At 43.9% G+C, this 24,916-nt stretch overlaps 2 protein-coding genes across 4 annotated transcripts in view; both read left to right on the plus strand.

Moving 5' to 3' along the window:
- shroom4 (shroom family member 4) overlaps nt 1-4,625 on the plus strand; it is a 40,759-nt gene extending 36,134 nt beyond the window's left edge. Inside the window, exons 9-14 of the mRNA XM_056443262.1 lie at nt 600-729; nt 805-906; nt 971-1,141; nt 2,032-2,174; nt 2,253-2,425; nt 3,122-4,625. Coding sequence (XP_056299237.1) covers nt 600-729; nt 805-906; nt 971-1,141; nt 2,032-2,174; nt 2,253-2,409 — 703 coding nt within the window. The 3' untranslated portion in view covers nt 2,410-2,425; nt 3,122-4,625. The remainder of the gene's footprint in view (nt 1-599; nt 730-804; nt 907-970; nt 1,142-2,031; nt 2,175-2,252; nt 2,426-3,121) is intronic.
- Nucleotides 4,626-6,513: 1,888 nt separating this feature from the next.
- On the plus strand, nt 6,514-19,663 carry LOC130211724 (H(+)/Cl(-) exchange transporter 5-like). 3 transcript variants are annotated; one of them, XM_056442687.1, is made up of 17 exons: nt 6,514-6,798; nt 6,868-7,270; nt 9,116-9,279; nt 9,355-9,454; nt 9,733-9,920; nt 10,088-10,210; nt 11,130-11,336; nt 12,310-12,390; nt 12,708-12,942; nt 13,216-13,391; nt 13,870-14,004; nt 14,080-14,266; nt 15,068-15,210; nt 15,836-15,985; nt 16,062-16,167; nt 16,846-17,065; nt 19,075-19,663. In XM_056442687.1, exons 2-17 carry the CDS (start codon nt 7,132-7,134, stop codon nt 19,163-19,165), a joined length of 2,445 nt encoding a protein of 814 aa, XP_056298662.1. In that variant the 5' UTR covers nt 6,514-6,798; nt 6,868-7,131; the 3' UTR covers nt 19,166-19,663. The 3 variants fall into 3 exon arrangements, with proteins under 3 accessions (XP_056298662.1, XP_056298663.1, XP_056298665.1); XM_056442688.1 differs by having other exon boundaries at nt 7,082-7,270; XM_056442690.1 differs by having other exon boundaries at nt 7,127-7,270.
- The last annotated feature ends 5,253 nt before the right edge of the window (nt 19,664-24,916 follow it).

Consider the following 24,916-nt stretch of genomic DNA (forward strand, 5'->3'; position numbering starts at 1 on the left):
TTTCACCTATCGACATCCATCTGGGCAGGAGGGTCAAAGTTCATATCGTGATGATATTTACGAAACTAATATACTGTATACTCTTGAATTAAGAGACGAAGAGTCACTTGAGTTATAAAATGTATCTAAATATGTAAAAAATCTTTCAATCTGTTTAAAAAAAGAGTTTTAAAGTAATATTTGTATAAATTATTATTACAAGAACTTATGTATGAAGAGTTTTGTACTTATAGATGGATTATAAATATTTAATATATAATATAAATGTAGTCTAATAAATTAAATATATATTATGTAACAGTATAAATATAGTATAATAAATAAATAAACATGGGATCTTGTATTTATACTTGGATGGATCATACATATTTAATATAGTATATAATAATTGTTTTAAAGAAAGCAATATTTGTATAAATTATTTGCAAAACTAGATAAAAACCCAGATGTAAAAAAAGTAACTATACTAATACTAGAATGTATCTGGATTACAGATATTTGATACATATTATACTTCTTAAACAGTTTTGTTTTTCGCGCCTCGTAATCGACGACGTTCGGTCGTTTCTGTTCTGACGCCTTTGGCTCCGCCCCCTCAGGCGCTCCGGGGCCAGCTCCAGCTGCTCCTCCTACTACAGCACGTCGGCCGCCAAGGCTCAGCTGCTGTCGCAAATGAAGGACTTCACCGACAGCCGGGAGCGGGACGAGGACGACGAGCTCGGCTACAAGGTGAGGAGGCGGCGCCGGGCGACCCGCGGGCTCCGGAGTTTGAGTCTCACCGCTCGTTTGAAATGTGTCGCGCAGAAGCAGCTGATGGAGAGCCTCCGCAAGAAGCTGGGGGTCCTGAGGGAAGCTCAGAGGGGCCTGCAGGAGGACGTCAGGGCCAACGGCCAGCTGGGAGACGAGGTGAGTCCCCGCGGCCGCTCGCCGCGCCGCGAGCGGCCGCCGGTGCTGACGCGCTCCCCCTCAGGTGGAGAGCCTGGTGGTGGCGGCGTGCAAACCCAACGAGGTGGACAAGTTCCGCATGTTCATCGGCGACCTGGACAAGGTGGTCAGCCTGCTGCTGTCGCTGTCCGGCCGGCTGCTGAGGGTGGAGACCGCGCTGGACGGCCTGGAGCCCGAGGCGGAGCTCCACGAGAGGGTGAGGGCGGCGTGAGGGCGGAGCGGGGGCGGGGCGAGGCGAGGGCGGAGCGGGGGCGGAGCGGGGGCGGAGCGGGGGCGGAGCGAGGGCGGAGCGAGGGCGACACGGGGCCGCCGGAGACACGTGGAAACAAAGCGAACACAAATAAATACAAACGAAAATAAATAAAAATGAATGAAAACTGGCAAAAATAAGCCCAAATAAATGATAATTTTAATAAATGAAAACAAGACAAAATAAATTACATTTGATAAAAGTAAATGAAAGTGAAAATAAATGAAAACTGTCAAAAAAAATATGAAAACTTGCAATGAAATTAATGAAAACTGGCAAAGAAATAAATGAAAACTGGCAAAAATAAGCAACAATATATGACGATTTAAATAAATAAAAACAAGAACAAATTAATTCAATTTGGTAAAATAAATGAAAAGAAGCAAAACAATAAATAAAAAGAAGCAAACATTTAAATATATAGAAACAAGCAAAAACTAGTGAAAACAAAACAATTCTGGGTTTCAGGCCCCTAAATCTTACACATTGTTAATTTTTAAGCGTTTTGGGGGGATTTGATTACATTTTAATTTGAAAGGAAATGTGTCTCCTTAAGTGGTCAAAAAAAGGTGAACGCCTGCGCTACGTAAAACACGTTTCAGGGAGGAAGAAGAAAAAGAAACGAGAGAAAAATGTCTTTTAGATCACATCCCCAAATAATATAATGCAAAAGAAACAAGAACACAAATAAATTCTTACGTAAAAAAAAAGAAGTTTTCATCCCCTCTAAAATCACGACAACTTTCAGCAATATGCAGCAAGCCCCGCCCACTTGTCAGCGGCCCAATCAGAACGCGGCGGGTCCCAGAAGGATAACGCGTCTCTCCGCCCTGCAGCTCCCCCTGCTGGACAAGAAGCGGCAGCTCATGCGGCAGCTGTCCGAGGCCCAGGACCTGAAGGACCACGTGGACCGCAGAGAGCAGGCCGTCAGCCGGGTTCTGGCCCGCTGCCTCTCGCCGGAGCGCCACCGGGACTACAGGTACCGCCACGCCGCACCTGGGCGACTCTGGGGACCAACGTTGTTGTTTTTGAACCACGGATGTTTTTCCCCTCGCAGCCACTTCGTGAAGATGAAGGCCGCCCTGCTGGTGGAGCAGCGGCAGCTGGAGGACAAGACCCGGCTGGGGGAGGAGCAGCTGAGGGGCCTGAGGGAGAGCCTGGGCCTCGGGGTCGGCATCGGCATCGGCATCGCCATGGGATACGGACTCTCCTGAGGCCGAGGAGAAGGAGGTGAACGTGCTCCTCCAGAACGCAGCTACAGGGCGCAACACACCGGCTAACGGGGACTCGTGGACAACAGTGGTCATACATTCTGATGGGAGCTAACAATGGTTATTGACAGCTAACAGTCGCTAACAATGGTTATTGACAGCTAACAGTCGCTAACAATGGTTATTGACAGCTAACAGTCGCTAACAATGGTTATTGACAGCTAACAGTCGCTAACAATGGTTATTGACAGCTAACAGTAGCTAACAATGGTTATTGACAGCTAACAGTGGCTAACAATGGTTATTGACAGCTAACAGTGGGTAGCAGTCACTAACAATGGTTATTGACAGCTAACAGTGGGTAACAATGGTTATTGACAGCTAACAGTCGCTAACAATGGTTATTGACAGCTAACAGTGGCTAACAATGGTTATTGACAGCTAACAGTCGCTAACAATGGTTATTGACAGCTAACAGTGGGTAACAATGGTTATTGACAGCTAACAGTGGGTAACAATTGTTATTGATAGCTAACGGTGGCTAACGATAGCTAACAGTGGGTAACAATGGCTCAAGATGGATACAAGTGTATAACAATGGATAACAATAGCTCTATAGGCCCGGCTAATGGAACACAGCTCATTTATGCTAAGCTAGCATCTCTTTGTGGCTTCGTATTTAGCGACCCACAATATCAAACTGATTTTTGAACAGAGATTCCGACGTCTTCAGGACCCGGCAGATCAAAGGCTCAAAGGACGTTGAATGTTCAACAACACGAGAGGCAGAAGGAGAATTCCGACCCAACAAATACCCGACAACGTCAAACCGTCTCCACCACACGACTCGCTCCGCGTTGCCAAAGACATTTTGACGCTGCTCTACTTCTCTTCTGTGTTTTACGTTTTATTTAAATCGAAGGAGACTTCCGTCGCTTCACACTAAAGGAGAATTCCTTGAGACGCAGCATCATTGGGGATTTTTTGTATTGTTTTTGTATTCACTGTTGTTGCGTATCCTGTGGACTAGCATTATGATACGGGGTCATCAGGGGGTCTGAGACTCCATGGCAACCGTCATGTACAGAAGTCTTGTTTATAAAGTGTACAATGTGTATATAGTGTTCCTCAATGGCTGGAATAAGTTGTACAAATTGGTCGTAAACGATGAACCAGAAGACGGAGACGAGGTTTTTTGTATATTTTGCCGGGAGAAATTTGGTTTTTTAATTTTTTTCCGTTAGCCGTAGTTTATTTGTCCCCAACTCGTCCCGGTTGACGTCTAAACTTCAGATTTACTGGAGACTTTGGCGTGAAGAACGCTCGCTTTGTTTTCTAGCCGCCCGTTAGCGTAGCTTAGCATAATGAATGTAAACGGGGGGGGGGGGGAATAGCTAGCGAGTGTTCCCAGTCTTCGTGCGAAGCTAAGCTAAGCTAACCGGCTGCTAAATGTGGCCTCATCTTCACATGGAAATGAGATCTGAGTCCATCTTCACGGTAAAATCTCACAAAGTGTCAAACTATCGCTTTAAGATTTCAGTAAATGATGTTTGTTTTGTTTGTTTTTTGTTTAAAGTGCTCCTACTGACTTTAACGTCTTGTAATTAGCTTCAAACCGTAAACCAACTCAAGAGGAGCTTCGGAGGGGGAAATGTTCACATTCAGTTGAATTTATGTGGAAAAACAGACTTTTGTACTTTTTCTACTTTAGTTAGTTTCCACGGATCTGCAGCTTTAAAGTTCATTAAAAGTGAGATTTATCTGGTTTGTTGTTGTTCATTTTTACCAGAGAACAAAACCACGAATGTTCTGCTGTGTCCGCTCGCCGCGTGTCTGACAGCCGGCTGGAAACAAAGTTACTCGTTGAAAGTATTTTTCTTCTGTTCATGTTTTTTTTTAGATGTCATTTTGATTTATTTTTTTGCTGCATGTGTAAAAATGAAAAGAACACTCACAGCGCGAGGAAGAAAAGTACCATAAATAATAATAATAGTATTTTTAAACTAGCGCCACGTCTCCTGTTGTGATTCATAGCCGCGGTGTGGGGGGGGGGGTGACGGATGGTAAGTGGAGTCGTTTGGCGGCTCTGAAGTGTTACCGCTATAAAAATGTTTTTTTTGTTTCTTTTGAAAATAAAGCTCTGAAATGTGCAGCTTCAACTTTGTACACTGTAACAAAATGTTCACTGTAAAAAATTACATTAAATTACTGGTGAAGTTGCTGCTGGTCTGTAATTTACATTTACAGTATGTCTACTGTATCAACGAGTACGGTATCCTATTGGAAACAAAGCATCCCGTAATAAGCGTCTTTGTGTACTAGAAAAGCGCTATAGAAGTCTAAATTATTATTATTAATTTACAGTATTATCACTGTTTCCTCGGATACGGTAACTTCTTTTTATTCAAAATGTGCCGTAATTTGTCAGCTGTAAGCGGTAAGTTACTGTGAAAAGAGCAAGCCTTACGATTCCCAGAATGCATTGCACTTAATGCAATATACAGGTATGAGCATATTACAGTAGGTCACTGTAAATCTACATTAAAGTATCGTCTCGCTATAAGACAAAAAAACAGTTTAAATAGAAACGTGTATTAAAAATGTCCCATTTCAGAATAATATACTTTATATCCTGCTGATTATCTTAATCCATAAAAACATCATTCATTAGTTGATTGTTTTATTTTAATCATCTGACACATAGAGGTTTTGCGTTCACATAAAATACATTTTTTAATAGATAATTGTTTTTAAGTGTCTCTTAAATAGTTTTTTCCTTCCACATGCATTTTTTTTTCCTTCTACATTTCCACTTGTCTTGTGTTTCTTGGTCGTGATGTGTGACGCCAGATAAAGTTTCATTAATAATAGTAAAGGAAGATAAATATTCATTACTTTGTAAGAGACATTTTTCAGTGTCAAAAAACAGGATTTCCACCCTAAAATAAAGTAACCGACCGGCTCCGTTTCCATGTTGTGAGACGATAACGTTCAGCCTGTCAACTCGGTGCTACTTTTAATGAAGACGAGAGCTGGAAGAACTCAAAAAACAGAACACTAGATGAACAGAAATGTGTTTTCAGTGGTCGAGTGACGGATGGAGTCGCTGGTTGCTGCTCTTTGGAAATAATAATACAGAAAACAGCTGTTGCCGGAGGAGAGGGACTGGTGGGAATATTAAGAGAGAAAGATTGAATTATTTTGAGTTCAAAGAAGTGACGAGAAACAGGCGTCGATCCACCGAGAGGGAGGAGAGAGATGTTTATGTTGGAGAACAAGACGAAGAGGAAGAGGAGCAAGGCATCATGGGTAGGCCACGGAGGAGGAAGAGGTCGCTGTGATTAATCAGAGCTACAGACAGAAGGAGAACATCATCTCTGCACACATGCAACTCAGAAGGAGCCCTTATTATTATTATTTTGTATTTTTTACAGATGACCACAAGGTGGCGCCCTTTAACTGTTTTCTTACCATTTAAATAGTCAAATCATACACGAAGACTTGCAGAAAAATGCTATTTATTTATTTTCTATGTAATCTCAATATCTTTGGGTTGTACTTCAACACAGACATACAAACCTGTATTATTATTTTTAAATCTAATTAGCACGATTTATTTCTGGAAATATCTGTTGAACAAAATAGAGATATTATTATATAATTGTAATGAAGATTTTTTTAATAAACAGCTTTTATCTGAAAAATAATTTAAAAGACAATTTTCAGTTTAACGTTATTAAATTATATTTAATAACAGACGACCGATTTGTCGAACTGCTCCACTTGGTTGGATAAACGTCGATCGCTCTGGACTCGACTTGTTTTCCTGACCTACAAATGATCCCATCAAGCCGATGATGCAAGGCGGTATAACCGGAAGTTGAGACATTAGGCCTTCAACCTAAAATAAATGTAAAACACAAATTGTCGTTAAGAAAAGGCACACACGCCCTATTAAAAAAAATATATATATGTATTTAATAATGTAAATATATACGTGATAAATCTCTAACTACAGCATTTTAAAACGGGGAAATATTAGAAGCGTGGAAATGATTTCTGCTAAGCAATCGTCACCGGCACTCGGACCGGAAGTTGTCGCTCAAGCAGATCACACTTGACGCGCTCCGTTCTAAGTGGCAGAAAGCAACACGTAACTAACGCCAGGTAACCGCACACCGCCTCGGTACTGTCTGGCATGAGGATAAGAGTCCGCTATGGCCGCCGACAGCTCCCCCTCGGGCGTTTAAACAGACGTTTATAGCGGGAGAGGAGGATGACGCAGGGGGTTTTTTTCCCACGGAGGAGCGTCACGTTTACGTGTTGACTTAAAGGAGAAGAATATCGCGAGTCACAAGACGTCTCCGCTCGGTTGCGTTCCCTCCTCCGCAGGTAAAAGCCCTCCTTTTTTCTGTCTCTTATTTTTTTTTGTTGACATCTTTCCTTCTTTATTTGTAATAGTGCGCGCGCACCCGCGCGGCGGCAACAGCAACGGCAACAGCAACGGCAACGGCCCAGTCGGCTCAACGGCTGTTTCGGAGGATAACGGTCCAACGTTAAGCTCATCAGCTTCTTTACGCTCGTCCTGTTGTGTGTGTGTGTGTGTGTGTGTGTGTGTGTGTGTGTGTGTGTGTGTGTGTGTGTGTGCTCGTGCCTGTGTGTCAAAACATCCCAGCCAACGGACTCTGTCCTCTTGTGTTGACGCAAACAAACAAACAAGACGGGATGGACACTTCCGGTTTCCGCACCGGAAGCCGCGACAGCCTCCACCACCCGAGTGACGTCGACGATGACGACGAGATGGTGGACATCGCGGGCGCCACGCTGGACTTCTCCACGGACGACGACCCCCCCCTCGGCGCAGGTGAGTCCACCCGGGAACCAACGCCTTCACACCGCCATTTGTGTCGAATGTCCTGCTTTCTATTTATTATGTCAGATATTACCTATTTTTATTTTATTTTTTCGGTTATAAAATTCCAAGAACTGACCTTTGGTATTTAATTGCAGGTAGTTGTAAAGATTTAGTCACATGTCATAAAACCTCCTTGAAACCTTGTTGGCTACGAGGAAATATAATCTCTAAACATTAATGAAGTGAATGGGTGTCACGTTGATGTTCTTCCCCAAGCTGAATATGTATATTTATTTATATAAAATATATATCTTAGCATTAATAACATGAGAATGGCAGTGAGTGTGTGTCGCATGCTTACAGTGAATAATCAGTAAATACATGTACACATCTGCCCGGTTACTGCTGACGTCGTCATAAAGTCGCTGACCTCTCGTGTGTGTGTGTGTGTGTGTGTGTGTGTGTGTGTGTGTGTGTGTGTGTGTGTGTGTGTGTGTGTGTGTGTGTGTGTGTGTGTGTGTGTGTGTGTGTGTGTGTGTGTGTGTGTGTGTGTGTGTGTGTGTGTGTGTGTGTGTGTGTGTGTGTGTGTGTGTGTGTGTGTGTGTGTGTGTGTGTGTGTGTGTGTGTGTGTGTGTGTTCAAAGGTCGGTTGCAGTTGTGATTTTTATTTTCTGGAATGCTGAGTTGCGCCACAGCGACGGCTCTCGGTTAGTTATTTACTAAAACTGAAAACACTTTTTATTCTATTTATTGATATATATAGATATATATTTTAATTCTTTTTATTCTACTTAATGTGTCGGTAATTTTTTTTAAACGTTTTTTAGGGAACATGCAGCTCTCCAGAGTCCAGGACCTGGTTCAGTGATGTGTCTCCCGCTAGTGGGCGTGGCCAATATGATAATGGGCGTGTCCAATACGATGGTGGGCGTGGTCATATGCCATCTATGAGGATGATTTACACTGTTGTGTGATTTTTTTAAAAGTTCCCTGATGGAAGTCGCCAAACATGTTTCACTCATTAGTCACACACACAGTCCTGCTGTGTGTGTGTGTGTGTGTGTGTGTGTGTGTGTGTGTGTGTGTGTGTGTGTGTGTGTGTGTGTGTGTGTGTGTGTGTGTGTGTGTGTGTGTGTGTGTGTGTGTGTGTGTGTGTGTGTGTGTGTGTGTGTGTGTGTGTGTGTGTGTGTGTGTGTGTGTGTGTGTGTGTGTGTGTGTGTGTGTGTGTGTGGAGGGGGGCGTTGGCTAATCCCAGCATGCACTTGACAGCGAGACTAATTTATTTAAGCGGCGAGGACAAATCGACTGAACTAACCGGAGTCGACCGCCGGGATCGGGTCACATGTTGAGCTCATCCAATCAGCTGACTCCTGGGGGGGTAAACACTCTGTTAGTGACTCACCAGGAACTCTTTACTCTTAAACATGTGTATTTAACTCTCAGAACATTCTTTGAGCCGGTTGTGAACCGGTCCGACCGGCCGCTCGGCGCTCTGTTGTTTTTTTTCTGAGGGAAGCGTCTGTCACATGTGATGTGTTCAAGGACCGTGGGAAAGATGAACATCTTCTTTATTTTTTACAGATTCTAGTTCCGATGAACGGTGTTCTGTAGTTCTTTATTTCTCTCCTTTAATCTCTCTTTTTATTCTCTCTCCCTCTCTTTATCTCTATCTCTCTTTTTATTTCTCTCGCTCGTCACAAACCAGAATATCAACGACAGTATTTAGTAACTGAGAAAACACGGTGAACGAAATAAATAAAAAACGAACAGCCGGGAAAACAATGTGGTGACGATGTCTCTCTCTCTCTCTCTCTCTCTCTCTCTCTCTCTCTCTCTCTCTCTCTCTCCCCCCCAGGTGAGTACGAGCAGCGCGGCGGCGGGGGGGCCGGCGGTCTGAACGGCCCCGGCGACCCCGTGGCCCCTCTGGAGGCCCCGCTGCCCGGCCTGGGCACCTACGAGGACTTCAACACCATCGACTGGGTCCGCGAGAAGAGCAAGGACCGGGACCGGCACCGAGAGGTAGTATGGGGAACCGGGGGAACCGGGCCCCAGGGTGCAGGTGGACTGACTCCTCCTCCTCCTCCTCTTCCTCAGATCACCAAGAGGAGCAAGCAGTCCACGGCGGCCCTGCTGCACAGCATCATGGACGCCTTCTCCGGCTGGCTGCTCATGCTGCTGGTGGGCCTCATGTCAGGTGACCAGTCATGTGACCACGGAGCCACAGAGTCATGTGACCACGAGATCAGAGTCATGTGACCTCGTGGTCACAGTCATGTGACCAGCTAACGGCAGCATGTTGGGATGTGAGACATTTTGATAACTCCTCATCTTCTTTCTCTCCTCCTGCTCATCTTCCTCCTCTTCTTTTTCCTCCTGCTTCTCCTCTTACTTCTTCTTCTTCTGCCTCCCCTCCACCTCTTCTTCTTCATTCTCTTCTTCTTCCTCCTCCTATCTTCTGCTCCTCCTCCTCAGGCGCTCTGGCCGGTGGCATCGACATCGCGGCCCACTGGCTGACGGACATGAAGGAGGGCCTCTGCCTGACGGGCTTCTGGTTCAACCACGAGCATTGCTGCTGGACCTCCAACGAGACCACCTTCAAGGAGCGGGACCGCTGCCCCCAGTGGCAGAGCTGGGCGGAGCTCATCACGGGCACCTCGGAGGTAGGGGAGGGGGTGGGGCTTATATCCATCACCTGCACTGCTGGTCTCTCTCTTTCTCCTCTCTATTGGTTTTAAATGATGCTTTGGCTCCCTCTGCTGGCCACGAGCCGTCATGACGTGCACATTTCTTCTTTTTCATCTTCCTCCTCTAACTCGTGTCCCCGCAGGGCGCGTTCGCCTACATCGTGAACTACCTGATGTACATCCTCTGGGCTCTGCTCTTCGCCCTGCTGGCCGTGGCGCTGGTCAGAGCCTTCGCCCCGTACGCATGCGGATCGGGAATACCCGAGGTAAGATGGCGGCACACTCGACGTTAATTTTATTTATTTATATATATATATTAGGGCTGTGAAACGATTAAAAATTGTAATCAAATTAATCACAGGTTTCTGTGGATTAATCATGATTAATCACATATTACCGATATGCTCGGTATATTTTTGTGAGAACATAAAGATTTATGACAAAAGACGGATAGATACATTTATACACAGGGGCGCACATGACTTTTTCAGTGAGTTACTCAGGTGAGTACCGGGAGATGGTGTTTGGTACTCATATGTAGCGCCAGCTTTTGTGAAGTCCACCTACGGGGTGGGGTGCTAGTGAGAGTGTGCTCACCACACCAGAGGCGCTGCCACGCGCGAGCCGAGAAGAGTTGTTGACTGTTTTTCGTCCCGATGTGCGCGCACACGCCGGCATTGGAGCTCTGCGGCGGCGCGAGACGGAGAGCCCAGGTATATTGGAAGCTCATTCTGCGCATGCGTTAAAAAAACAAACTAATTAATCCTGTAATTTACTTTTTCACAGCACTAATATATATATATATATATATATAGACATATTTATTTTTATATATATATTTATATACATATTTATTTATATATATATTATATATAAAATAAATAACATTTTTAATATATATTTATATCTAAATATTCTATATTTTTATTTATAAATATTTTATAAAATATATATATTTATATATATATGCAGTTTATTTCCTTACTGTATCCATACATTTATTTAGGAAGCAGTATAAATATATACATATTTTCAGCTCCGCTGGAAGGCTTTTATTCTGAAAGGAGTAGAACCAGATGCTCTCATCTCAACTTCCTGTGTTTACGTTCCCTTCGTCTTCTTCATGCTTATTTAAAATAAAAAAGCTCCAGAACCCAAACACCTGACCCCGTTCACTCCCCTCAGATCAAAACCATCCTGAGCGGGTTCATCATCCGCGGGTACCTGGGCAAGTGGACCCTGATCATCAAGACCATCACGCTGGTGCTGGCCGTGTCCTCGGGCCTCAGCCTGGGGAAGGAGGGCCCGCTGGTCCACGTGGCCTGCTGCTGCGCCAACATCCTGTGCCACCTGTTCACCAAGTACCGCAAGAACGAGGCCAAGCGGCGAGAGGTAGGAGCGAGGCGTTAAAACGAAACTCGAGCTGGTGACAAATCCTGCAGATGTTTGTTTTTTAATTTTCGTCAACATGTAGAGACGCACTTACTCCTGCTGTTTGTGGAAAAAACACACAACAAACGATTCGTGTAGAAAGTTTATTTGTATTTATTTTTTATTTACTGCAACCCAAAAGACTTGACGGTGGTATTTAAACCCCGATGGTGTTAAAAGTTAGTTATTTTATAAATATGTGTTTTTCCCCCCATTTGTTTTCCAAAAGAAGTTACTTTGATTTAGTGAAATTAACAAAATATCACAATTTCAGACACTTAAAAAAAAGAGAATGATTAAATCAGGTTTTTCTTTGAAAGCGACAGTTTGCTAAAAAATAATGAAGAATTAAATCAGTTTTATTTTGAAAAGAAGCAACAGTTTGGTAAAAAATAATGAATAATTAAATCAGTTTTATTTTGAAAAGAAGCGACAGTTTGGTAAAAAATAATGACAAATTAAATATGTTTTATTTTGAAAAAAAGCAACAGTTTGCTAAAAAATACTGTAAAATTAAATATGTTTTATTTTGAAATGAAGCAACAGTTTGGTAAAAATAATCCACATTCTCGATAAAGGTTCAATTTAAAGCTCCCGTATTCAGTGTTTCATTTTTTGTGGGGTGGATTCCAGAAGTGTGACTGGATCAAGAGGCGTTCAGGGTCCCTCCGTTAAATACAAGCTCTATGTGGTGACAAATCATTCTTAAATTAGAAATAAACAAAAGTAATTCATTCATGAAATAGAAGTGTAAAAAATGGTATTTGATTCAATTTTTTCCCCTAAATTAATTTTACAAATATATATATATAAATAAAGATATATATATATATGTGTATATATATATACACATATATATATTAAGATGTCATTTTATTGTCTTCCATTTCTTCTTTTACGTCACACTAATGAACTCGCCGCTCTCTCCTCGTAGGTGTTGTCGGCGGCGGCGGCGGTGGGCGTGTCCGTGGCGTTCGGCGCTCCCATTGGAGGAGTCCTGTTCAGCCTGGAGGAGGTGAGGACCGGCGGTCTTATATACACCGACCCTTAAACGCACCACGGTCAGACCAACAACAAAAAACAGTTTGTTTAATTATTTAAATTAATTATTTTATTTGTATTATTTTTTTATGCAATCTAGTCATTTTCATCCTTATTTATTCTCTTATTTTATTTGTATTGTTTCTTGGAAAATTTACAATATTAAAATAGATATTGTTATGTTGTTTAAAACTAAATGAAAGTAGTGAGTTAAAAAAAAAAAAAGTTTACTGCAAAAAAAGTGAAACCCCTCTGTTTCTCACTAATATTCTCTCTCTCTCCCTCCTCCAGGTGAGCTACTACTTCCCCCTGAAGACGCTGTGGCGCTCGTTCTTCGCCGCCCTGGTGGCGGCGTTCACGCTGCGCTCCATCAACCCGTTCGGGAACAGCCGCCTGGTGCTGTTCTATGTGGAGTTCCACGCCCCGTGGCACCTGGTGGAGCTGGCGCCCTTCATCCTGCTCGGCATCTTCGGCGGCCTGTGGGGGGCGCTGTTCATCAGGGCCAACATCGCCTGGTGCCGCCGGCGTGAGTCACACCCCCAGGGGAGGGACACACCCCCTCTATGGGCACTACACACACACACACACACACACACGCATATATATATATACGTATACAGTACACACACATACATACATATACATACATACACATATACAGTATACACACACACATATATATACATACACACACACACACTCGCATAAACACACATACATCCACATACACTCACACACTCACACCCTCTCCCTCTCTCTCCCTCTCTCCCTCCCTCTCTCCCTCCCTCCCTCCTCTCAGGTAAGTCCACCCATCTGGGCCACTACCCGGTGATGGAGGTTCTGGTGGTGACAGCGCTCACCGCCGTGCTCGCGTTCCCCAACAGCTACACGAGGATGAGCGGCGCCGAGCTCATCGCCGAGCTGTTCAACGACTGCTCGCTGCTCGACTCCTCGCAGCTCTGCGGCTACAAGCAGGTTGTTTATTCATTTATTCATGTATTTATTTATCTATGTATTTATTTATTCATTTATTTATTTGTCTATTTATTTATCTATTTATTTATTCACTTATTTATTTATCTATATATTTATTTATCTATGTAATTATTTATCTTTGTATTTATTCATTTATTTATTTGTCTATTTATTTAACTATGTATTTATCTATGTATTTATTTATCTCTCTATTTATTTATTTATTTATGTATTTATGTGTCCAGAAAGAGAGAGGAGGGTTTGTTTCCGTTTGTTTGTGTACAGAGGTTGTGTGAGTGAATCCATTTCTCTCTCTCTCTCTCACTCGCTCTTCCCCCCTCTCTCTCACACTTTCTCTCTGTCTGTCTGTCGCTGACTCTCTAAGTCTCTGTCGCTCTCTGTCTGTCTTTCACTCTCTCATTTACACTCTCTCACTCCCTCTCTCTCCCTCCCCCCTCCCTCTCTCTCTCCCCCCCAGATCAACGCATCAGAACCGGTGGGTACCAGTTTGGCGGACCGGCCCGCGGGCGTCGGCCTCTACACGGCTCTGTGGCAGCTCGCCCTGGCGCTCGTCTTCAAGATGATGATCACCGTGATCACGTTCGGCATGAAGGTCCCGACTCTCACATTAATGACAGTAAACACAACAACAACAACAGGAGCACCGACCCTCCCCTCTCTCCCCCAGGTTCCCTCCGGCCTCTTCATCCCCAGCTTGGCGGTCGGCGCCATCGCCGGCCGGCTGCTGGGCGTCGGCATGGAGCAGCTGGCCTACTACAACCACGACTCCTTCATCTTCAGAGGGTGGTGCTCGCCGGGGGCCGACTGTATCACGCCGGGGCTCTACGCCATGGTGGGCGCCGCCGCCTGTTTGGGTGAGCACGCCGTCGGTGGAGAAATCACAAAAAAATGTACTTCTTCTTTTATGATCCCACCGCATCCCAGAAGACTACAAATTTACTTTTATTATTATTTGTATAATTTTATTTTGAAATGAACAAAATATCACAATTGCATACACTTAAAAAAACCAGTTTTTTCTTTAAAAAGAAGCAAAAGTTTGGTAAAAAATAATTAAATGTTTTATTTTGAAAAACAGCGACAGTTTGGTAAAAAATAATGAATAATTAAATCTGTTTTATTTTGAAAAGAAGCAAAAGTTTGGTAAAAAATAATGAATAATTAAATCTGTTTTATTTTGAAAAACAGTGAAATCTGTTTTATTTTGAAAAAAAGCCAAAGTTTGATAAAAAATATTAATAGTTAAATCAGTTTTATTTTGAAAAGAAGCGACAGTTTGGTCAAAAAATAATCCCCATTAAATCCAGGTTGAATTTAAAGCTCCCGTATTCCCCGTTTCATATCCTGTGCGGTGGAGAAGTGTGACTGGATCCAGAGGATCAAGAAGAAAAAAAACATAGCAAAGGGAACAGAACCGGGTCGGCGCCGAGGGGCGTTCAGGGTAACGGGGAAATATGCCCGCTCGACGAGCGGATCTCGTGAGCTCCAGCGGCGTCGATGACGTCATCGCTACAAGTCGTCCTCTCTGCTTCCACCCAGAGAAAATAGATTTAATTAAATCTCTCTGGCTGCACCCGAGTGAGGTGATGATGTAATGATAGTAAGTAGTAATACTAATAATACATTAGCCCCCCCCCCCCTCGTCTCCCTCTCAGGTGGCGTGACCCGCATGACGGTGTCGCTGGTGGTCATCATGTTCGAGCTGACCGGCGGCCTGGAGTACATCGTCCCCCTCATGGCGGCCACCATGACCAGCAAATGGGTGGCAGATGCGTTGGGGAGAGAGGGGATCTACGAGGTGTGTGTGTGTGTGTGTGTGTGTGTGTGTGTGTGTGTGTGTGTGTGTGTGTGTGTGTGTGTGTGTGTGTGTGTGTGTGTGTGTGTGTGTGTGTGTGTGTGTGTGTGTGTGTGTGTGTGTGTGTGTGTGTGTGTGTGTGTGTGTGTGTGTGTGTGTGTGTGTGTGTGTGTGTGTGTGTGTGTGTGTGTGTGTGTGTGTGCAGCTGCTTACTTCCATACATTCTATGACTCCTTGCCGTAGACGCATACCATCCCTCTGTGTTCTCTCCGGCTAACGACACACACATTTGCGTAATGTGCTTCGGATTTAGGAAGTCAAGGTTTCTTTTTTTAAATTTTTTTTAAAGAGACAGTACACCCCAAAAAAATAAAATGAGAAGCACACATTCCTCCTCTTATCTGCCTCCTGGTGTTTTGGGAGGTACGTCTGGTGAGTCTCCGTTATGATGGGACCGGACGGCCAAATACAATAATCCATCATCATCTTGATTACAAAAGAATTAAACACAACCTCGTGTTGAGCGGTTTGATGTGGAAACTACGGAGAAAATAGTTCCCAGGCGGAGGAATATTGATGTGATAAATCTTTGTATTTAGATGTTGTTGTTGTTGTTTACCCCCCCCAGGCCCACATCCGGCTCAACGGGTACCCGTTCCTGGAGCCCAAAGAGGAGTTCGGCCACAGCAGCCTGGCGGTGGACGTGATGCGGCCCCGCCGGTCGGACCCGGCGCTCGCCGTGCTCACGCAGGAGGGCATGACGGTCGGGGAGGTGGAGGTAACGGAGAGACGCATTAAGCCCCGCCCCCTCCCCCCGGTGCGAGAGGTTTGTTCAGTGTCGTGTTTGTGCCCAGGCGTTGGTGGAGAGCACTCGCTACAGCGGCTTCCCCGTGGTCGTGTCCCCGGAGTCCCAGAGGCTGGTGGGCTTCGTGCTCCGGAGAGACCTGCTCATCTCCATCGGTCAGAAACTCTTCCATGACCTTTCAATGACCTTCAAATACTTCTCTAAGACTTATCCATGACCTTTACATTACTTTTAAATGACCTTTAAATGACTTTTCCATGACTTTTAAATTACTTTTCCAGGACGTTTCAAGGACTTTAAACCACGTTTCCATGACCAAACATTTTGAAAAATACTCGCTGTATAAACATGATAGTGGAAGAAATTATATATATATATATTAAAAGCATATTCATTATTTCAAACTGGGCCTAAATGAACATGTTCACGGTCTCTTCCAGGTCTGGAAATAACTATTTAAAAATTTCTTGACTTTTCCCGGTTTCCAAATGAATGTAATGTAAATTAAATGTTTTAAGCCGTAGAAAAGCGTCACTAGCGTCAAATTCTCAGCTTTCTGATGGTCCTTGAACACACCACGTGCGACGGACGCTCAGAAAAAGTAGCCAAAGGGAAGCAATTATTTTTTGGGGATAATTCATCGATGCGTCTCATTTATAATTGTCCCAAATAAACTACTTACTTGAACTGGATTCTGTAAAAAATAATAATAATTCTGAGCACCTGAACGCACCGCGAGACGCCACGCTCTAACTCCTGAGCCCAAAAGTCCCGCCGCAACAAATCGGTGAAACTTAATCTGCATTTGACTGACTCCGCCTCCTCCTCCTCAGACAATGCCCGTAAGCACCAGGAGGGCGTGGTCAGCGCGTCCCAGGTGTTCTTCACGGAGCACGCCCCCCCGGCCCAGCCCGACGACGCCCCGCCCCCCCTGCGCCTGCGCAGCATCGTGGACCTGAGCCCCTTCACGGTCACCGACCACACGCCCATGGACATCACCGTGGACATCTTCAGGAAGATGGGGCTCCGGCAGTGCCTGGTCACGCACAACGGGTGAGCACACACACACACAGAGACACACACACACACACACACACACGCACAGAGACACACACACAGACACGCACAGAGACACACACACACGTTAAAGCGAGGCGGCTCTGAAGCAGTGAAGGGAGGAAGAAGCACTAAGCTAATGGGGGGGGGGGGGGGGACATTCCTCCGGAGCTTTCGGTAACGTCCGCTGACATAATGCGAAACATCGGCGGTCAGATCTGCCGCTTCAAAGTGCCGCGCGGGCTCGTTGAGTCCACGCCGTGCCTCTGCTAAGCCCCGCCTCCCGAACAGAGGGAGGCGTCTCTTTTATTTATTCGCCGGGGAGACGCTCAGTTAGGAACACGGAGACGGGTCTGTCTTCACGGGAGGACACACACACACACACACACACACACACACACACACACACACACACATACACACACACACACACACATACATACATACAAACACATACATACACATAGAGACACAGAGGACACACACACACATACACATACACACACATACATACACACAAACACATACATACACATAGAGACACAGAGGACACACACACACACACATACATACACATAGAGACACAGAGGACACACACACACACACACACACAAACACATACATACACATAGAGACACAGAGGACACACACACACACATACATACACACAAACACACACACATACATACACGTAGAGACACAGAGGACACACACACACATACACATACACACACACATACATACATACACACAAACACATACATACACATAGAGACACAGAGGACACACACACACACACACATACACACACACACACATACACACACACACATACATACACGTAGAGACACAGAGGACACACACACATACACATACATACACGTAGAGACACAGGACACACACACACACACACACACATACATACACATAGAGACACAGAGGACACACACACACACACATACATACACGTAGAGACACAGGACACACACACACACACATACATACACGTAGAGACACAGAGGACACACACACACACATACATACATACACACAAACACATACATACACACAGAGACACACACACAGACACACACAGACAGAGAGACACACACAGAGACACACGTACACACACATAGACACACACACACAAACACATACACACTCACACAACGACCTTGAGGCTGGATTCATTGCCGTTGTGTTGTTTCTGGAGGTCGCCTCGTCAGCGGAGGCGTGTCTCCTCCGGGGGGGGGGGGGGCTCTTCATTAACCTGCTTCCAATATGTTGTTCACATGAAACACTTTAATGTCTTCAGATGTTTTTAAAAGCTTCTACTTTGTGTTTATTTGTGGAATAAAGCCGGCGATGTGTTGGTCATCTGTGAAGAGAGACAGTTCCAGGACTTAACCCTTGTGTTGCCTTTGGGTCATTTTGACCCGATTCAATGTTTCACCCTCCTGTTACCTTTATATTTACTAACATATTTTACCCTTTGGGTTCAATTTGACGCCAGCAATTAAAACCTCCAGAAAATTATTAGAATTAATATTGTTTTCCAAGTTTAAGTGTGAGGCACTTTATGTTTGTTTGTTGACTACCGAAAGAACACCGACATTAAACATTGAATGGGGTCAAATTAATCCTAAGGCGGGGGGAGGGTGTAATATTGATTCGGGTCAAAATGACCCTAAGGCAACACAAGGGTTAAGGAACAGCGCTCGGTGTCTCATGTGTGATCGAGGTCAAACATACGGAATATAGTTAAAATAAAATATAGTGGAATAAAAAGTCTCACAATAACACAAACTCACTGAGGACCAGAATAAACGTTCTGCTTCTTTAGAAAGACATTAAAGAGAACAGAGACACAGAACCTCACGGGCGCGTACTGTCCCTTTAAGGCGGAGGGCTAAAACCTGCAGCTTTATATGAAGTCAACTTCTTTCATCACTAACTCACTCTCTCTCTCTTTCACTCACTAACTCACTCTCTCTCTCTCTCTCTAGGAGGCTTCTGGGCATCATCACTAAAAAGGACATCCTGAAGCACATGGCGCAGATCGCCAACAGGGACACCGACTCCATCCTCTTCAACTGAACCCTCTTCATCGTCCGTCCGTCTCTCCTCCAGGAGAAGAGGGGGGGGAGAGAGAGAGAGAGAGAGAGAGACACCAGCTTGCACACTCGAAGAAAAAATAAAAAGCACCTTTGACCTCTTTATTAAAAGGCCGTGAGAGAAAGTAAGTCGAGCTCCGTCTGCACAGCGACCACAACATGGCAGCTTCCTTAGTTTCTGAAGATGGAGGCCTTCTTTCTTTCTTTCTCGTGGCTCTTCCTCACCGACGATGCTGGCCCCCCATTCATTGTTCAACCCAGAAGGATTGTGTGTGTGTGTGTGTGTGTGTGTGTTCCTTCTCTTTGCAACACAAGAAGAAGAGAGAGGCGGTTAAAGGGGGAACAGTTAATCCCTGTGTCGCTGACGGGAGGAGTGGAGGAGTGGAGGATGAAGATGAAGAGGGTTAGTGGAGCTCCGTGCCGGGGCCTGCCCAGGCAGAGCACTCTGAGCTGGGCTGATGGATGCTCGGACACCCCCCTCCCTCCCCTCAGCCTCAGGGGGCTACATACAGGTGTGTGAAGACCATCTAACACACACACTTACACTCCATAAAGACTGGGACAGCCTGGGAACTCCCCAGAAATGTCCATTTGTCTTCTTTTCCTCCCGCGGTGGAGACTCTGGTGATTTGTAACAGGCGGCGAGAGACTCGGGTCTGGGAGCCGAGCGCCGTGGTCATAGCTCCCAAATAATCCTGCATGCATCATGACGTGCTGCAAAAAACCACATCATGCCTTAATGAAGAGTGTGGCTGTTTCTGGGCTGTTGTGGAAGGGCTATATTATATAAATGTATATAATATATTTTTATATATAATATTTATATATATATTTATGTAATATATTTATATAAATATATATAATATTTATATAAATATATATATTATATATTTTTATATATATAATATTTATATATATATATAAGTAATATTTATATATTATATAATATTTATATAAATATATATATAATCTGTTTATATATATATATATATACAAAATGACTCATGACACGTTAATTTATGTAAATGTAAAAATGTTTGTCCCACTAAATTATTTCAATGACTTAAATGCGTCTGTTTATTTGTATGATTTTGATCCTTATTATGATGTGATTTTTGTTTACATTACATTTTGATCGACAGATAACAAATTTAATCTGTTTTCTCCTCGTGTGTGTTTTTATATTACCAAATATAAATATTACACAATAGATTGTTTCTTCAATATATTCGGTCTTATCTTCTCGTTCACAGGCAGAACAATATTATTACAAACTATGTAAAGCACTTAAAGGTCGAGCGGGTCGACTACATCCTCCCTCTTCCTCCAGGCTTGCTTCCTTTCCTTGCTTCCTTGACTCTTTTATTTATCCACCGGAATTAGTTTTTCTTTCAAAAGCATAAAAAACGTTTCCTTTTTTCAACTTTGCAAACTTTTTGACTGCTTGGAGATCCGTGACCATTTAAGTTTTAGACTAAAAAGTTTGTGTGTCAAAAATACGGTATACGTTCATTAAATCTGTATTTCGCCTCACGAAACCTGTCCTGCTCTCACTGGCAGCTAAAGTGCTGGAGGTGGAGACCAAAAACGGAGCTAAAAGGAGAATAACTCTTGTATTTAGGTTCATCCCGTGGGCAAAAACATGAATACTACGTGTCCACTCGAAGGGGGAAAGCACCCGCTGCTTGTTAGAAGTTCAGAGTTTAATTGTGATTTATTTATCGGTGTTTCTGTCGCCCCCTAGTGGTCAAAACGGATCAAACGGTAAATGCCCAAGAGGATTTAACCTCTGAAATCAGCTGTATTGATTTGTTATTTTCTCCCCCGCACTTGAACGTATCATCACGATCTTCGTAGGGAAGCATGATGAAGGTCGTGAGTCTGTCCTCGTATATTTTGAGAGGGATCTGATAAATCTGAGGAGGAGTATAAAAGTAGAAAACATGTAACACAATCACAGCCGCTCTGTTGATCCCCGGCGTGTTGTGATGTCTTCATTAAAACATGTTTCCACTTGCGAGACAATTAGTCTCAACTCCTCTCGCTGCGATTCATTACGCTCCATCCAGTGCGGCGCCGTTGACTGACTTCAGAGAACCTGCCGGCCGACGGCGAGCTCCGGAGCGAAGAGCCGCTAACAACCGAAAAATCATCTCTTCACTTATATTTAATATATTTGTAAAGCGAGACCTGCTTTCTGTCATCTGAGGCCAGAACACTGCCGGGGTTCGGACGGTCATGGAAAACCTGGAAAAGTCATAATTTTCAAAATGCTAATTTCCAGGCCGGGAAAAGTCATGGAAATGTGTTATAATCACATGTTCATTTGAGTTTGAGTTCATGGAGTTTGATATTATTAATATGTTTTTTTTTAAAAGACGCTCAAAATATAAGCCGGCATACGCTCTCAATACGCGGAATTTTCTAAATTTTTCATGTTTATACCGAGATTTCAGTTTGGTCCTGGAAATTTGGTTTAAAGTCCTGGAAATCCATATTAGTCAAAATGTCCGTTCCCCTGGTGTGTGATCACATCTTACATTCTTGGGAGGACGGAGTAAATGTGATAGGTGGAATCAGATGTTGAGGGATGGGGTTGGGGTTGGGGGGGGGGGGGGCGGGGCTACTTCTCTTCACGACCCCTGTGAGGGTTTGTACTGCAGACCCCCTGGGGGGGTGTTACGCTGTCAACCGTCAACGGCGTCAAGTCGGAGCTCGTCTCGGGGCCACATAATCTCTGTGAGAAGGCAGAGCGACGAAGATGCAGAGGACGTGCGTGTGTTTGTGTGTGTGTGTGTGTGTGACATCTCCGCGTTGTGCATTGTAGCCGGCCCGTAATGACTCAGTTGTTCTTCGTTGCCGAGGCTTCACATGGAACTCGGGTTACCGGCTCGCTCGTGGCTTCTGCATTCTCACATCTCAAAAAGCTCTCTGCATCCCCCCCCCTCCCCTCCCTGACTTCCTGTTTGTTCCGGTATGTTATGTTCCTTGTTCTCTCTCGCCTTTCCTCTCCCTACATCCCCGTTCCCAGGCCGGTCGGTCGTCGTTCCGTTAGCATAAAACATTTCTGATCCGAGGTGTCATCCGAGTCTCCGGCCTCACCTTCCCTCCTGAAGAGGTGACGTCTGTGTGTGTTCAGCCTCGGGGCTGGATGTGTGTGTGTGTGTGTGTGTGCGCGCGCGTCCGTCCGTGTCCAGGAATGCAATCCGATCCGCTTCACGTCGTTGCTGCTGCCCTCTTGGCCTCACCTGAGGTTATGGAGGTGGAGGTTTCCCATCGCTTCTTCTGTCGCCGCTCATGGGACCCATAAAGCCAATGAAGTCATTAAAACAAATATATATAATATATATTATAGTGGCCGCCTGTGGGCAATAAAATGTCTGATAATTAGGATGTCAACCAAAATTGTTATATTTTTGATGTAAAGGGAACACAAAGGGTTCAGAATTAAATTAATTCATACATGTTTTAAACTACTGTGTTTACATATTTATGACAATTAAAATACACTTTTAATATCCGAAACTTCAAATAAAAACAGTGTCTTTGAAGGTAGAGAAATGAGCCAATCAGGGTGCAGCGTTACCAGAGAGTTTAACTTGCCTCATAACTTAAACCCAAATTAATTTAGCCTTTTGGAAGTTAACTGGCTTGGTGCCAATCGAGGCCCCAAAAATCAACGAGTTTTTGGATTAATGCCTGAAATAAGGGTGGGAGATTTGAACATTTAAAAAAAAACATAATTTAATACCCTTATAGTGACTATTTGAAGCTTTTAGAGTCTAAATAAAAAACACAAAGGTCTTTGGGGACGTTAAACATTTTAATTTATTTTTACTTCTTTCCGCCAATTGCGTTCACACTTTCAAAAACAAATGATAAAAAGCTGTGTTCATTCATATGTGACGATTATCTAACTCAACGAAATATGCAAGTTTTATAAACTTTAATCCTAAGGCGGGGAGGTGTATATTGATTCGGTCAAATGACCCTAAGGCAACACAAGGGTTAAGGAACAGCGCTCGGTGTCTCATGTGTGATCGAGGTCAAACATACGGAATATAGTTAAAATAAAATATAGTGGAATAAAAAGTCTCACAATAACACAAACTCACTGAGGACCAGAATAAACGTTCTGCTTCTTTAGAAAGACTTTAAAGAGAACAGAGACACAGAACCTCACGGGCGCGTACTGTCCCTTTAAGGCGGAGGGCTAAAACCTGCAGCTTTATATGAAGTCATAATACTCTCTTTCACTCACTAACTCACTCTCTCTCTCTCTCTCTAGGAGGCTTCTGGGCATCATCACTAAAAAGGACATCCTGAAGCACATGGCGCAGATCGCCAACAGGGACACCGACTCCATCCTCTTCAACTGAACCCTCTTCATCGTCCGTCCGTCTCTCCTCCAGGAGAAGAGGGGGGGGAGAGAGAGAGAGAGAGAGAGACACCAGCTTGCACACTCGAAGAAAAAAATTAAAACGCACCTTTGACCTCTTTATTAAAAGGCCGTAGAGAGAAAGTAAGTCGAGCTCCGTCTGCACAGCGACCACAACATGGCCGCTTCCCTTAGTTTCTGAAGATGGAGGCCTTCTTTCTTTCTTTCTCGTGGCTCTTCCTCACCGACGATGCTGGCCCCCCATTCATTGTTCAACCCAGAAGAATTGTGTGTGTGTGTGTGTGTGTTCCTTCTCTCTTTGCAACACAAGAAGAAGAAGAGAGAGGCGGTTAAAAGGAGGGGAACAGTTAATCCCTGTGTCGCTGACGGGAGGAGTGGAGGAGTGGAGGATGAAGATGAAGAGGGTTAGTGGAGCTCCGTGCCGGGGCCTGCCCAGGCAGAGCACTCTGAGCTGGGCTGATGGATGCTCGGACACCCCCCCCCTCCCCTCCCCCTCAGCCTCAGGGGGGGGGCTAAGCATACAGGTGTGTGAAGACCATCTAACACACACACACTTACACTCCATAAAGACTGGGACAGCCTGGGAACTCCCCAGAAATGTCCATTTGTCTTCTTTTCCTCCCGCGGTGGAGACTCTGGTGATTTGTAACAGGCGGCGAGAGACTCGGGTCTGGGAGCCGAGCGCCGTGGTCATAGCTCCCAAATAATCCTGCATGCATCATGACATGCTGCAAAAAACCACATCATGCCTTAATGAAGAGTGTGGCTGTTTCTGGGCTGCTGTGGAAGGGCTAGATTATATAAATGTATATAATATATTTATATAATATATTTTTATATATATTTATGTAATATATTTATATAAATATATATAATATTTATATAAATATATATATTATATATTTTTATATATAAAATATTTATATATATATAAGTAATATTTATATATTATATAAATATATATATAATCTGTTTATATATATATACAAAATGACTCATGACACGTTAATTTATGTAAATGTAAAAATGTTTGTCCCACTAAATTATTTCAATGACTTAAATGCGTCTGTTTATTTGTATGATTTTGATCCTTATTATGATGTGATTTTTGTTTACATTACATTTTGATCGACAGATAACAAATTTAATCTGTTTTCTCCTCGTGTGTGTTTTTATATTACCAAATATAAATATTACACAATAGATTGTTTCTTCAATATATTCGGTCTTATCTTCTCGTTCACAGGCAGAACAATATTATTACAAACTATGTAAAGCACTTAAAGGTCGAGCGGGTCGACTACATCCTCCCTCTTCCTCCAGGCTTGCTTCCTT

The sequence above is a fragment of the Pseudoliparis swirei genome, chromosome 21 (assembly GCF_029220125.1).
Source record: "Pseudoliparis swirei isolate HS2019 ecotype Mariana Trench chromosome 21, NWPU_hadal_v1, whole genome shotgun sequence".
Classification (NCBI taxonomy): Eukaryota; Metazoa; Chordata; class Actinopteri; order Perciformes; family Liparidae; genus Pseudoliparis; species Pseudoliparis swirei.